The 14,401-nt window shown below is 36.9% G+C and overlaps 1 protein-coding gene across 3 annotated transcripts in view; it reads right to left on the bottom strand.

Moving 5' to 3' along the window:
• CFAP97 (cilia and flagella associated protein 97) overlaps positions 1-14,401 on the bottom strand; it is a 36,062-nt gene that overhangs the window by 2,644 nt on the left and 19,017 nt on the right. For 2 of the 3 annotated variants that reach the window (XM_069095993.1, XM_069095990.1), the window contains exons 3-4: positions 12,200-12,468; positions 2,571-2,721 (exon numbers count right to left, since the gene is read on the bottom strand). In XM_069095993.1, coding sequence (XP_068952094.1) covers positions 2,571-2,721; positions 12,200-12,468 — 420 coding nt within the window. The remainder of the gene's footprint in view (positions 1-2,570; positions 2,722-12,199; positions 12,469-14,401) is intronic. The other variant, XM_069095995.1, reaches the window with a different exon arrangement.

Below are 14,401 nucleotides of genomic sequence, written 5' to 3'. Positions count from 1 at the left end.
CTAGGCCCTGGGGAAATGATAAGACAATCTCTGTTCTCATGAATTCACCACCTAATAGAGGAGAATAATTTTTAAAATACATATTTAAATAGGCAGAGATGGAATGAGAGACAATTCTATTACTGGGTTATTGTCAAGAGGATCAAATGAGAGTAAATGAATAGTGATCTGTAAATTTTATGTCAATGATGATGATGGTAATGATGAATAATTAGATTAAAGGCTATTAGATATTCAAGTTTAGCATGTGACTGGATAACTACCTGTAGAACTTACAGAAGGCTAAAAAGGTGAGGTGGGACTAGATTACAGAGGGCCACAAGTGTGAGGAGGCCCTCAGGGGTTCTGAATATTTCATGAGATAAAGCTTTATACTTTATCTGAGAGTAAACAGGAGGAGATAAAGGGTAACTTAAAGCAGGGAAGGGATTCAAGGTGTGAAGATTCCACCTCAAAGGAGATTCCTTTACTATCATCATAAGATATCAAGTTAAGTTGTACTTATAACTGACAGAATCACAAAATTTCAGTGTTGGGACTCTCAGAGTTTACTTAATTCAACCCATAGCAGGATCCCCTCTGATATATGGTCATCCAGCCTATGCATGAAGAGAGGAGAATTGTGAGGGGGAATCCACAACTAATAATAGCTAAATTTGCAAAGCACTTACATATATTATTTCATTTGAGTCTCACAACAACCCTATAAGGTAAGTACTAAAATATCATCTCCATCTGTAAAAAAGGTAAACTGGCTCAGGAAATTTAAAGGATTTGATTATGGTTAATGTTAGAGGTGGGTTAGCATTTAGTCTTTCTGATTCCAAATCCATTTTCTGATAACATTAGAAAAATCCATTTTTCTAATGTTTTGCTCATTTTCTTCCTTTTTTTTTTTTGACTGGGTGTTTTTCTTTCTTTTTTTTTCCTTCTTTTTGGAGGGCAATTGGGGTTAAGCGACCTGCTCAAGGTCACACGATGTGTGTGTGTGTGTGTGTGTGTGTGTGATGTGTCTGAGGCCAGATCCGAACCAGGTCCTTCTGACTCCAGGGCCGGTGCTCTATTCACTGCGTCACCTAGCCACCCCCCATTTTTTATACTGGCTAATACTAATTTTAAGCTTTTCTTTACATCGAGCTTAAAACTGCCCCTGCAATTTCCCCTACTGTTTTTAATTCTGCCTTCTGGGGCCAGCAGGACAACTCAAATCCCTCTCCTGAATAAAAGCCTTTCAGAGATCTGAAGGCAGTCCACTTGGGGAGTTTCAACTCCCCAAATCCTAAGAGTCTCTTCTTCAAGCAAAAGGTCCGCATCTCCTTCAACTAATTCTTAATTGGCATGATCTTTAGACCATTTACCATCTGTTGCCTTCCTCTAAAACTCTTATAGTTTACCAAAGTCCTTCCTCTATCATCTAGACCAGAAAATAATACACCAGATATGACCTGACAATGGGAGAGAATAATCAAGACAGCAGCTCCCTAGTGTAAGGCACAACTGCTCTCTCCTCAGGCATCCCAAGATCACAGGAAGCTTTTTAAGTTGCTAGATCGAATACTCCTGACTCTCACTGAGCTTACAGTCAAGTTCACTAAAACCCCTACATTTTCCCTTCAGATGTGCTGCTATCAAAAGCAGAGGCCTTTCCCATCTTGCATTTTGTGAAGTTGATTTTAACTCAAGCATAAGACTTTTCATTTGATTCTAATAAATTTCATCTTCTTAGGTTCAACCCAATGTTTTGGCCTATTCAGATAGTCTGGATCCCGAATTTGCCATCAAATTAATCAGTTTTCTCTCCTAGCTTTGCATTATTTGCAAAATGTGAAAATTTGCCCTCTACACACCTTAATTTAAGCCCATTACAACTGTTAAATAATGCAAGATTTCATTAGGACACTTCACTAAGCAAGTTAACTTTAGGTTATTTATAACTACTCTTTTGGTCAAGGCATTCAACTTGTTTCAAATCTATTTAACGATACTACACCTAGGTTTGCACCATGGTTCTTATACTTAACTGTCCTGTGCCTCAGTTTCAGCATTTGTCCAACTAGAAATAACATTTCTAACACCCATTTCACAGGTTGTCATGAGGAAAGCTTATCTTAAAATTAAGTACTATATAAATATGAACTGTGTACTCACAGAAGTCCAGTTTCCCTATGAAGAGCAGAAAACCCACGAGATTACAATATGTTAGCAATAATTCTAGTTAAGAATCTTTGACTTTGAGACCCACAAGCAAATGAATTAAGTGCTCTTATGTTAATAAACACAATGAAATATAGACATCTGTTGGGATTTGTCTCTATCTAGCAATAGCATTTCCAACTGTTTCACCTGATGGTTACCGTGTAATACAAATCGATCTTGGCATTACAAATATTCGTAATCTGTATTCATGTGAATTAAATGTCAGGTATGCCAAAGAAAATGACATGCTCTATTTCAAGTGATAGCATTTTAAAAGGCCTCTGTCCTTATTATGTTAGAGAAACTAGTTATATATAAAAAGGCTAGGTTCAAAGGCATAAACATGCAAAAAAAGCAAACAGCAATATACTTACTTAGTGGACTAATTTGACTAAGAGTAGACCTCACTCGTCTGGAGACGGGGAATGCATTTAGGTAGCCCATATGGCGATGATAGTCCATCAGTTGTTCAGTTCGTTTCATACCAACTGTTGGCTTCACGGCTTCAAGTCTTTTCAATAAAGCCTTCATTAAGGAAAATCAGTTTAAAGTTAGAAAGAAGAATTAGAAAGACCCTCATCTAGAACTTTGAATTAGTATTTGCTGTGTAAGTTACATGGAAAAAAAAATGTGGATCATTTAAAAACAATCTTAACCTTTTAACAGTTTCAAAGTATATTTATATTAAGATATCAGACAAATCTAGAGTTTATATGCTATTAACTTAGAAGTTACTTTGCCAGCTACTTCAATTTTGGTTTGTCCATACTGGCACTTAATTCACTAACTTAGAAGAAAATCTTGTGGCATAGCAGAAAAAAAATGGCTTCAGAACCAGTAAGACCTGGGTTTCAGAGTCACCTTTGGACATACCATCTGTGTGACCCTGGGCACATCACTAACCTCTGTTTTTCCAAGCATCTAAGACTGTGAGTTGTAGAGAACAGTCACTGGGGATTCCCTACACCATATAATCACAGACCTGGGAAGCCTGCCCGTCTTATTCCTCCCTCTCTCCCTGCAAACGTAAATGATGTTCAAAGATCTGGATTTTTGATGATTTGTGTACTCCCTCTAGCAGTGGAGACTGTAACCCAAACTCTCTGACTACCCAGATGGTCTGAGTTTGCTGTGACCAAGAAACACTAACTACAGTGATATGTCTACCCAACTTAGCTAAGTTCATCTTTGCAGTCCAACACAAGGCCCTTGGTCAGTCTTTATGCATGACAGGGTCAGTCAGTGCTTGTGCTCTACTGCTATAGTTTTTGAGAACTGAGTCATCACCCCACTCTGATGAAGGAGCATGACAGTAAGTCTTTAGTGAAGTAGTGAAGTGTTTCATTTCCCTACAGAAACAATATTATAATAGGGGATTTAATTTCTGATCCAGAGAGAGACTTTTTATTAACATAACCACAAATACTATACTTAATCATTAACTATAAATTATATACTTGACACAAAATAGAGTACAAATCTTTCTAAAAGGACAATACAGTAGTTACATAAATTATATTTTATGATACACTACCCTGTCTTTGAAAATCCTGCTTTATTTTTCCTGCAACCAATCTAAAGGGAAAAAAAAATCCTTCATCTAGGTTTGGAAATCAGAAGTTTCTTTGAGTATCTTTAGTCACAGGTATCCTTACATGCATATTTTTACAGCTGCTATAGTATCTTTCATAGGTATCTTTAGCTTTTTGGAAAAACTTAGGATCTGATGCCCTCTTATTTCCTCATTATAAATTATCCTATACCAAGTGGTTGGTTTCCAAGTATTTGAAAGCAAAAATACTTGTTCTTCTCAATCTTGTGATAGTAATGGCAATTAAAGATTCCCCTGTTATTGGCTTGGTTTTCAAATTGATTGTGTTAAAACCCAGAGCTTGTTAATCCCACCTGTGGGATGGACTTGTTGATGTGAAAAGAAAGTCCTGAACTGGGAGGAGCTGGTGACATAGATTTGGAGAGACAAGAGAGAGGCAGAAGAACTTTTTGGAAGCAGCACCTCGTGGAGGCAGAGAGAGAGAGACTGAGAAGGATTGCTGGGGGACACTTTGAATCGCCCTGGACTTTTGAGAACTGCCCCCTGAGCTGCCAAGGACTGAGGAGACATGGCTGTTTTGCTGGTACTTTGTCTGTTTTGATGTTGTTTTGCCAGATTTGTCCACTGGTGAAAGACAGTCCTGTTGAAGAAGTCCTGGAACCGGGCTTTTGGTTAAGAAGCCCTGAGACTGTCCTGCAGACAGAGAGTGAATACTGTCCACTGATGAAGGACAGTGCTGTTGTTGCAGGGGTCTGGAGACTGTCCTGCAGACAGAGTGACTACTGTCCACTGGTGAAGGACAGTGCTGTTGTTGCAGGGGTCTGGGAACCTTTCTGTTGGTTCAGAAGCCCTGAAGAAGGATTTTCTTGTTGTATGTTTACAGAAATCCTGGGAGAGGGTTTTGCTAATGTTTTCAGGGGTTCTAGGACTGTTCTACAGACAGAGGATGAATTAATGAAGGGACTGGCAATGTATCTTGTGGCCTTGCTAAGCCTTGTCTCCCCAGGAACTAAGATTGCTGAGAACTTGCCTAGTGTCAAGATGAAGAAAAGACCTCCATTTGGGTATTAAGTGCTGTGCTTAAACTTGATGTAACTCTGGGGTAGATTCAATTGTGATCCAGGGGTAGGGAACTTTTGACCTTTTTGTGTTCTATGGTTGAACAAATGAATGTACTTTACTTATGTTTGGAAACTAATCTCCATTTGAGAAGAGGGACTTTGTGGTGGACTAAATGAAAGTACAGCCTAGGGGTGGAGTAGTATTTAGAACAGGGACTTTGTAATTGCTTGAATGATTGGAAGGTCCTGGGGTGGGGTAGTACTTGGAGATTATTTAATCACACCTAGTAAATGCTGTATTTTGAATGATGTCATGTTTTGACCTTCTCTGTTCTTGGTTTGTCACTGAATAAAATGGAGAGCACCTATGCTGGTATTTTGAACCTTGGGAAGTTGCCTTTCCTTAACATTATATTACAGCATGTAAAGGAACAATGGGTATATACATGAATGAGCATATTTTAGAATAGAGACAAATGCACTGGAAAGCCATATGATAAACATAATAAATAATATAATGATCACATAATAAACATATGCCTCCCTTAATTGATTGAAAGCCTTTGTTTTTCTTTTCTTTCTTCCTTTCCAATGGAAAAGGTAAAGTCCAGTCTCAGATACTCACTAGGTGTGTAACTCTGAGTAAGTCACTTAACCCTTGTTTGCCTCAGTTTCCTCATCTGTAAAATGGAGATAATAATAGCACCTGCCTCCCAGCATTGTTGTGAGGATCGAATAAGATACTAATTGCAAAGTGCTTAGCACAATGCCTGGCATATAAGAAATATTATATAAATGTCAGATTTTATTAGTGAGTGGGAGGGGAAAGTAAATGCTAATTGAAAAAAAATAAAATTGTTAGTAGCATATGCCTGGACTGTGATCAATCAACAAACATTTCTTAATTACCTGCTATGTATCTAGATGAAGACAAAAGAGAAAATACCTGGGTGTGTTTGGAAGAGCTGTGAAGAACTGTTGAATTTTGTACTGGCTTACTTTCCTCTTGATCATCCAAGACATGAGACTGAGTAAGCCACCTTCCCTGCCTCCCCCAAGCAAAAGAGAATGCCCAGAAAACTTTGTCTTAGTGTCATAGAAGGGACTTCAGAAACTATTCAGTTCAGCCACTCATGGAAAAGATGAGGAAACAGAAGGTCAGGGAGGTTGTCACTTGTCAAAGTTCCCCTAGTAGGGCATGACTTTGAGACCCCAGATCTTTGACTTCAGAGATTTGATACTTTTCTTCTCCCAAACCAGTCCTGCAACTGAGGGTTCTAAGCATGGTGGATCTAGAGAGTTTACTTCACTTTGGAAAGGCATTAGAGCCCATTTAATTTTTGAGGGTCAGATTTGCAGGAAGCTAGTTCAATTTTGGGATCTCACAAATTATTTTGTGCTAAGGGAAGATCCCGGAGTGCAACATTTTTCTTCAAACTGCTTAAGGACATTCCTATGACCCTAGACACAGTATCCAGGAATATCAGGCCTTTGCAACTCCCTTCCCAGTTCCATCAAGATTCAAAAGAAGGTCACTCTTTACTGTGATTGTTTGACCTGGTAGACCCAAGGATTTGGGAGGCCAGTTTTCTAGGGCATGGAACAACATCAGGAACCACTCACAGAATGCTTCCTCTTTCTTCCCTTGATGTTAACAAGCTCTGGGTTTTAACACAATCAATTTGAAAACCAAGCCAATACAGGGGAATCTTTAATTGCCATTACTATCACAAATCTGTGGGAGGCTTTTCTAAGATCGGCTTTGCACATCACCTGCTTACTTGTAAACTCAGGCTTTTTAATGATGCTTATTATACATGACAGCCTACCTTTCTAAGTTTGGTAGCTTTATCAAAAACTATCACTCTCTGGATTCCCTATCTCTGCTTTCACAACAGGGCAAAATGACAGGATGCCGAATCTTCCTCTTTATCTTAAATTACAAGACAGTGACAGTCAGAAAAGTGAAGGTGCCTACAATTCATCTGTTAAAATGGGGAAAATAATCCTACTTCACAAGGTCACCATGAGTAAAGAGTTTGGTAAATACAAACATACTGCAAAAATGTAAACTATTATCTCAAATAAAATTTTAAAGCAATTTCTGAAAGCAAGAAGCACGTCAACTGCCACTGTCATTGTCAGAACACAGACACATCTAAAGAAACACTTTGGCTCAGCTTCCCAAATCACATGTCCCTACCCCAAGTGTCAGTATATTTGTCAGATGGAAATGGCAAGGCCAGCAAAAGTTGAAGTACGTGCTTGAGTCAGAAATAGCCCTTCTAAAGTGCTGACTATAATTTAAGTACTAAAGCAGATTTACATAGGTTTTAGTGCATCATAATTTCTAAGAATCTGTGTCTATAACACACCAAAATAGGAAATCGCTTCCATGCAGCACTTAGCTATTATTGTTTTGCATTATTCTTTAGTTCTTAGCTGTACAGTAATCTCTAGATCATAAGCTCTTGGAGAGCGTCAGCCATCTTCTTCCTGTCTTCCTTCAGGGCCTGCAGAATACTGAGAACAGAAGTGACATTCAAAAAATGCCAGCTGAATGACTAGGAAAATAATTCTGCTTGGTTCCAAGTTAAATGTTTTACAAAGACTTTCACCTGTTGCTCAAAGAAGGTCCCTCTTTTACTGAACTGATCTGCCTAATTGTTTTCTTTTTGTCTGGGAACATACACTCCTAAGTTATGAAAGCAATTTATCTTTCTGAATGTGTCTTTGTTTCTGACTTAATGGCAAGACTCAATGCTGGTAAGCAGCTTTTGAGGAACTGTCAGATGAGTTTTCCAATGTTCCTGAAGTGATGCAGGATGGACCAGAGAACGAGGGCTACTCTGAGGCACCATTTATTCTTCCACTGGAAGGACAGGGAGTAGAAAAATCAAATAATTGGTTGGATAGTACACATTGCTTTAAGTTCAAATGAAAAAACTAAGCAAAAGAGACAGAGCTCTTTCCTCTGGGAAAAAAAATAATGAAAGGTATAAAGACTCTGGTCGCTATTATTCCACCCAGACCAAGGATCACTATCTTCCTCTTAGAAGCTTCATCTTTATTTCATTCACAGATGAAGTCAAAGTGACTTGCTCAAAGTCACTGATAAATGAAAAAATGCTAGCAATTATCTGAGAGACAGATTTCTAGTTAGAGGAAGAATAAAGTGGGGATAAACAAAGTAACCTTGTTGCTAACTTTTCCTATGAATCAGGATCATTCTTTTATTTTATACAGACGTAATAGAGATGTGTGTGAAGTTAATTTCAATCTCTAAATTTTTTTTTCAGTGTTTAATGAAGTTATAGTACAAATTTAACAGAAATGTCTCAAGAACAATAGCCCCCTCTACTGGTCAAAATTACTATCTGTTCTTAACTTGGTTTTATATATCCACAAGTATAATGCCTTGCACCTAATAAGTGATTAATAAATGCCTTAATATTTTTAATACTCTAAGTTTAGTGCTTTATTTTAAAAATACTTCATTAATTTATCCTTACCTATGACGGGAAAATACTACTCATTCCTTCTTGAAAATGATTAAGAAATCAATTCTACTTAGGCAATAAGTATTTATTACCTTTAAATATAAACAAATAGCAGCTTTTTTCTTCACCAGCCCACTCTACTAAAAATCTTGTCCCAAAGTTATGTAGCACTTGGTGCAAAGTATGCCAGAAATACACTAACTATAACTAACTGGTGAGCATAGTTATATAGTTAGATAGTCTTTGAAGTTCTCATAGGATCAACATCTATGCTTCAATTCCTCAAAGATATTGCCTTTATTGGCTTATTCTGGGTTTCAGCAGCAAGACAATGATTCAAAAGCAGGGAAACTAGGGAGGAGGGAGCTTCAGCCAGTACTTTTTAAAGCCCCAAGGCTCTTTCCTTGTTTATATAGTGAGATACTCAGTATAACTGTCTCAACCCCACAGGCCTCAAAATGTTCTTGTCCTACTAGGGAAAAAGGAAAGATTAAAAAAGATGAAGAATGAGAGGAAAACAAAAACTTCTAGGTCTAGGGGCAGCTAGATGGCGCAGTGTAGTCAGGAGAACCTGAGTTCAATTCCAGACTCAGACACTTAACACTTACTAGCTGTGTGACCTTGGGCACTTAACCCCAATTGTCCTGCCCTCCAAAAAGCAAAAAAACAAAACAAAACCCAAAAAACAAAAAAGTTCTAGGTTTACAATAAAGTCTTTAGTGATTCAATAGATCATAAACTCCAGGAAGTATTTCAGCAGACTACATCACTGGAATTTCCCTTTATCATCCTTGTTTGGACCCCAGTTCTTAGCACAGTGCTCTACAGGCACAGTGGGAGCTCAGTAAATGAATGGATTTCTTAAAACATTTCACTGCTGCAACAATTATCCTATGAAATTATTTGGAAAGCTTCTGCTTTTGTACATAAAGTACCATCAATTATAACTTTCATGGAAAGGTTTTGTTTTATTAAAGACACAAAACATTCCAGTCATCTGGACTTCACCTGAAACAGAAGAAGCTTTTAGCACAATGGAGACATGAATCTGGAGGTAACTTTTTAATAACTAGAATGTATGTACAGCAATATCGTAAGATGACTAACTGTGAATGACTTAGCTATTCTCAGCAATACAATGATCCAAGACAAGGACTTGTGATGTTGTGATGAAAAATGCTATCAGTCCTCAGAGAAAGAACTGATAGAGTCTTAATGCAGATCAAAGTGTACTTTTTTTAAACTTTTCTTATTTTTCTTGGGGTTTTTACTCTGGTCTGTGGTTTCTTTTGCTGTTCATGACTAATATGAAAATATGTTTTATATGACTACACATGTATAATTTATATCAAATTGCTTTCCTTCTCAATGAGGGGGACAGGAAGGGAGAGATGGAAGGAATTTGGAACTCAAAATTTTGAAAACACGTCAAAAATTTTTATATATAATTGGAGAAAAATTTAAAAATTAAACAATCTAAAAAAGAAGCTGGAATGTACCTTAAAAGTCCCTTATTCCAATACCTCCTCAATTTATCAAGCAGTAACTTCCCCCATAGACAGGACAATTAAGAAGCAGCAGAGTAGGGACTCAAACCCAGTCCTTCTGATTCTAAATCAGGAAGTTTAACAAATTCATTATGGGAACAAGATAGATAAGGAGGGACAATCTGGACATAAAACCTCACACTACTCTCAACTTAAGAGATCAGATTTCAAAGAGTCCAGAAAAGGGATAGGGAGGATCCCATGGTCTGGGACTCTATAGCTGCACAGGGAGTTCAGAAAGAAACCAAATTTGAAAAGGACAGGCACAAATTATGGAATCAGGGGCAGGTAATGTTGGGGGGAAAAAAGGTCAATCCTGTGTCCCAGTACTCTGAAGTCTCTTGCTGGTATTTGCCCACTGACAACAAAGAGAGATAAAAGTTCTGGAGAAAGCTGGAACTGTGATGTTGTTTGAGGTTCCTAATGACTCTAGCAGATGGTTCAGAGGGCCCAGTGTGCCAAGGGGAAGTCAGACTTTTTAAACAAACTGGGATACAGGTTTGGAGAAATCAGGTATTACTTTGTTTTGTTTGGTCCATTTCTCCTCCAGTTGGCTCCCTATCCCTTGATTCCTTACTTTTCTAAATTCTACAGCAAAATTATTACCTCAAGTATTCAATAAAAGACAGGGTAACTATCCTTCAAGGATATCTGAAGAAAGGATTCCTGAACTGAAAGGGAGGCTACTGGAAAAAATGATTAAGAGTCCTTTTCATAACTAAGACTATAAGAATATTAATATTTACTGTTTACTACAGCTAAATTTGCTTTAAGTCAAATGTGATATAGGGGAATTCTTTGCTTTCAGACATGCCATCTATGTACCTCAGACAAGTCCAACTAACCATGGAATCCCAGGATTTAGAACTGGAAAAGACCACAGTGATAACTAGAATTAAGTTTTTCATTTTCTAGAGGAGGAAACTGAGTACTAGCAAGTTTAAATGATTTGTCCAAGATGGTCACAGGAACCAAGTGGCAGAGTCAGGATTTGAATACAGGTCTTTTTACTCCAAAATGAATGTTCTTTCCAGTTCACCAATTCTCTGTCCTTAACTCTGCATTCTCCCACCTTCATATCTTTACTTAGCCCAGGGGTGAAACCTGTGGCCTCAAGGCCACTTGCAGCCCTCTAGAACACAAAATTTTGAATGGCTATCTTAAAACATTTAATTGTTGCAACAATTATTTTTGAAAAGTACAACCTATGAAATTATTTTGCATGCTTATGCTTCATATAGAAAGTTCTGTGAAGTTTAGATTCAGTCAAAGGGCCACAGTTGAGGACTTAGTGGCCTTGAGGCCACAGGTTCCCCCATTCCCTGGGTATGGAATATTCCTCTCCCCTTCCCCCAATCTTTGTGGAACTAGTAGTATTTTAGTTTTACTTTAAAAGATTAAGACAAAATCACTTTGATTTACTAAGTCAGTAACAACCTTCCCCTTCATAATAACTCACACAACACTGTAAAGACATTTATCACATACATTTAACTATCATATTACATATGACATATTCCTTACAACTACTAGGAATTCTGATAGCTACAGTAAGTTTTATGCTAATACACTTTTCTTTTTTTTTGCTTTTTGGAGGGCAGTTGGGGTTAAGTGACTTGCCCAATGTCACAAGGCTAGTTTTTGTGTTAAGTGTCTGAGGCCGCATTTGAACTCAGGTCCTCCTGACTCCGGGGCCGATGCTCTATTCACTGTGCCACCTAGCCACCCCTATACTTTTATTTTCAAGGGCAGACTCAGCTACTAGACTGGTACTTCCAGGTTGATGTTGCTAGTGAATAAGTTACTTTGCATGAAATATAACAAATCCATTCAAGTGACAGTCAATGCATCACTGAAAAAAAAACAGCTGATAGGCTCCAGTCAAAAAAGCACATAGTCTACAACCTTGTTATCATAATCTGAGGCTGAGGTGTGGTTATAAAAGGTTCTAGACTAGGAGCTTGAACTTTTTTTCAAGTTCAGTACTTATTTTAAACTTTCCTTATTTTTCTTTGGATTTTAGTTCTGTGACCTGAGGCAAGTACAATCTCCTCTGTGTCTCAGTTAACCTGTCCTATAAAATAAGGGGGCAGTCTAACACTGCATTGACGTGTAAGGGACCCCGACCCCGTCTATGAGTTCAGTGCCTTTCAAAGCTTATCAATAATGTTTGTCCAATGGATAAAATTGTCTATTAATGTCTACTCCTGTTTTCAGATAACTCAGAAGAAAAAAAAAAACTAATATTTACTTTCTTTTATTACATTATTATTCGAGTTATCTTTTGAATAGAAAATACACATGCATTTTCTTTAGTACCTCTAAGGTCTGGGGGTGACTTACCAAGTTCTCTCTCTCAATCCTTTGCTGTTCCTTTTGTCTATTGAGAGCACTATGGTACAACTTCGGAGGTGGAGCAACAGGTTTCCTAGGAATGGCACTCTTAGCTCTTGGTTTTTCAGCCTGTTTGGAGAGTTCTTTAAGCAACCTTTGATTTTCCTGATCAATCTGTCTTACCTCCTCCTTTGTAAAAGAGTAGTTTTTCTTAGGTACTGGAGAAGGTCGATCAATAGCAAATTTTTGCTGTTCTTTTTTGTCTAACTGCAGGAAAGCTTTAAGAAATGAAACAGAAAATCCTCAGCTAAAAATCATAAAATAAAAATACAATATCACTTAAGTTTCATAAAATCCATATATATTTTTGTATGATTCTCTGCTCCTGATATTTAAAGATACTGTTAAATGTTATTTTTTTATTTAAAATTTAATTTTTTCCCTTAACTGTTCTTTCCTTGAACTCTTTATTAACAGAATTATACATTTTAATCATTTTAACCAGACAAAATATATAAACACACTTTAATAATTAATAGAGCCAGAGCACACAATGTTTTCAATATCTTTCAAAATACATACTTTTCAATAGACCATTGTTTAATAGACCTTCAAAAACAAGAATAAACTCTTCACTAGTGTATTCCCAAGTTCTACTTGTGTGAAATAGCTGGCAGATAAGCACTTAGGAGGAATGAAAAAATGTGCCTTTTGTTTTGTCTGCTTCAGGTGGTTCTATATTTAAAGTACTGGGTGTTCCCAGTTCCCAAAGAACAGAAATACCCTGTTTGTTCCCACTAACAGTCTTTAAAGTACTACTTGATCTGCATAAATATTAAATACTTAATTCAGGAGCTTAGTGTGCTAGAAAAAGTCTTACTTCACCATATAGTAGTCATAAAAGAAGAAAAATAATCCAGGGATCATAAGAAAAATTTGCTGAAAATATGCTAGAACAGCTCTTAAACTTTAAAGTGCAAGTTATAAGACCTACTCTGAGAGGTCAAAGGAATTTAAAAAACTGCTACAGGTAACAATGGTTTGATTACCAAGGCAAAAATAACTGGGTTAACTTGAAGCTATCATTAAGCTTAATATTTCACTACACAAGCACTACCAATAAGTAAATTTTCAGAACATAAGCAGTATACAAAATACACGTTTGTCTTTAAAAAAACAAATCTTTCACTGATGATTAAAAACAGAAATTAGAATGAGTTAAAGCTATCAGGAAAATTCTTTGTTGTCCTGATTTCTAAAATTTCTATTGATATACTTAGCAGTTAAAGACATTTCCTAATTACAATTTTCTTGACAAGTTATTAAAAATTATACACTTGTGAAAAAGCTACTGAAACAGATATCTGAAATAATATATAAAAAATTTTAAAGATTAAGTTCTTTATCAAAATAAGTTTTGAATTCTAGAAGATACCTAACACATGCATTTTTCAGAATTCTGAATAAGATTACTCATAACAGCTGACAATAAATTCAACAAGACATTTTGTGGAACAGTATACTAAATGCTTATGATCCCAGCTCTTAAGGATACAATACATATGCAACTACTACATAAAAATAACAAGGTAACTGTAAAAAGACAGGTATGAAGTGCTGTTCTGTGAGGTCCAAAGAGCAAAGGTAATTACTGATTCGGAGGAGAGGAAATAGGTAGAGGAGCTGGTTCAAGGCAGGCTTCTGAAAGAAGGTGGAATTCAACAAGCCAAAGAAGAGAGGGAGAATATTCAAGGCTTAAAGAAGCTTATGAAAATGCAGGGAGGTGAGATAGTACAGGGCAAGTAGGGATTATTTCTCAGGGGTCCATGGATAGATTTAAGGAAATTCATGTACTTGGACAGAAAAAAAAAAATCATTTCTTTATTTTTGCTAACCTTTAACTGATACTCAGCATCTTCAAATATTTAAAAACATTCCGAGAAGAGGTTCATAGGTTTCACCAGACTGCCAAGGGAATCCACAACCCAAAAAAGGCTAAGAAACCCCGGTCTAAAGGGTAAACTAGGTGGAATAAATAAATAGGAGAGCGAGTCAGAAAAGTAGAATAATTTTAGATCACTGGCAGCCTTGAATGTAGACCAAAGAGCTTAACATTTTAACTTGGTAGGCAACAGTGAACAAATGAAGTTTTTGAATGAAAGAAGGATATGATTAAATACCTATCTGTGAAGATTAGTCTGGCAGTGCCAA

The sequence above is a fragment of the Petaurus breviceps genome, unplaced genomic scaffold, assembly GCF_028583685.1.
Source record: "Petaurus breviceps papuanus isolate PSGF00001 unplaced genomic scaffold, PetGlider_PUasm1.0 126, whole genome shotgun sequence".
Taxonomy (NCBI): Eukaryota; Metazoa; Chordata; class Mammalia; order Diprotodontia; family Petauridae; genus Petaurus; species Petaurus breviceps.
The sequence above is the reverse complement of the archived record's forward strand: the minus strand, read 5'-3'. Positions and strand labels throughout refer to the sequence as shown.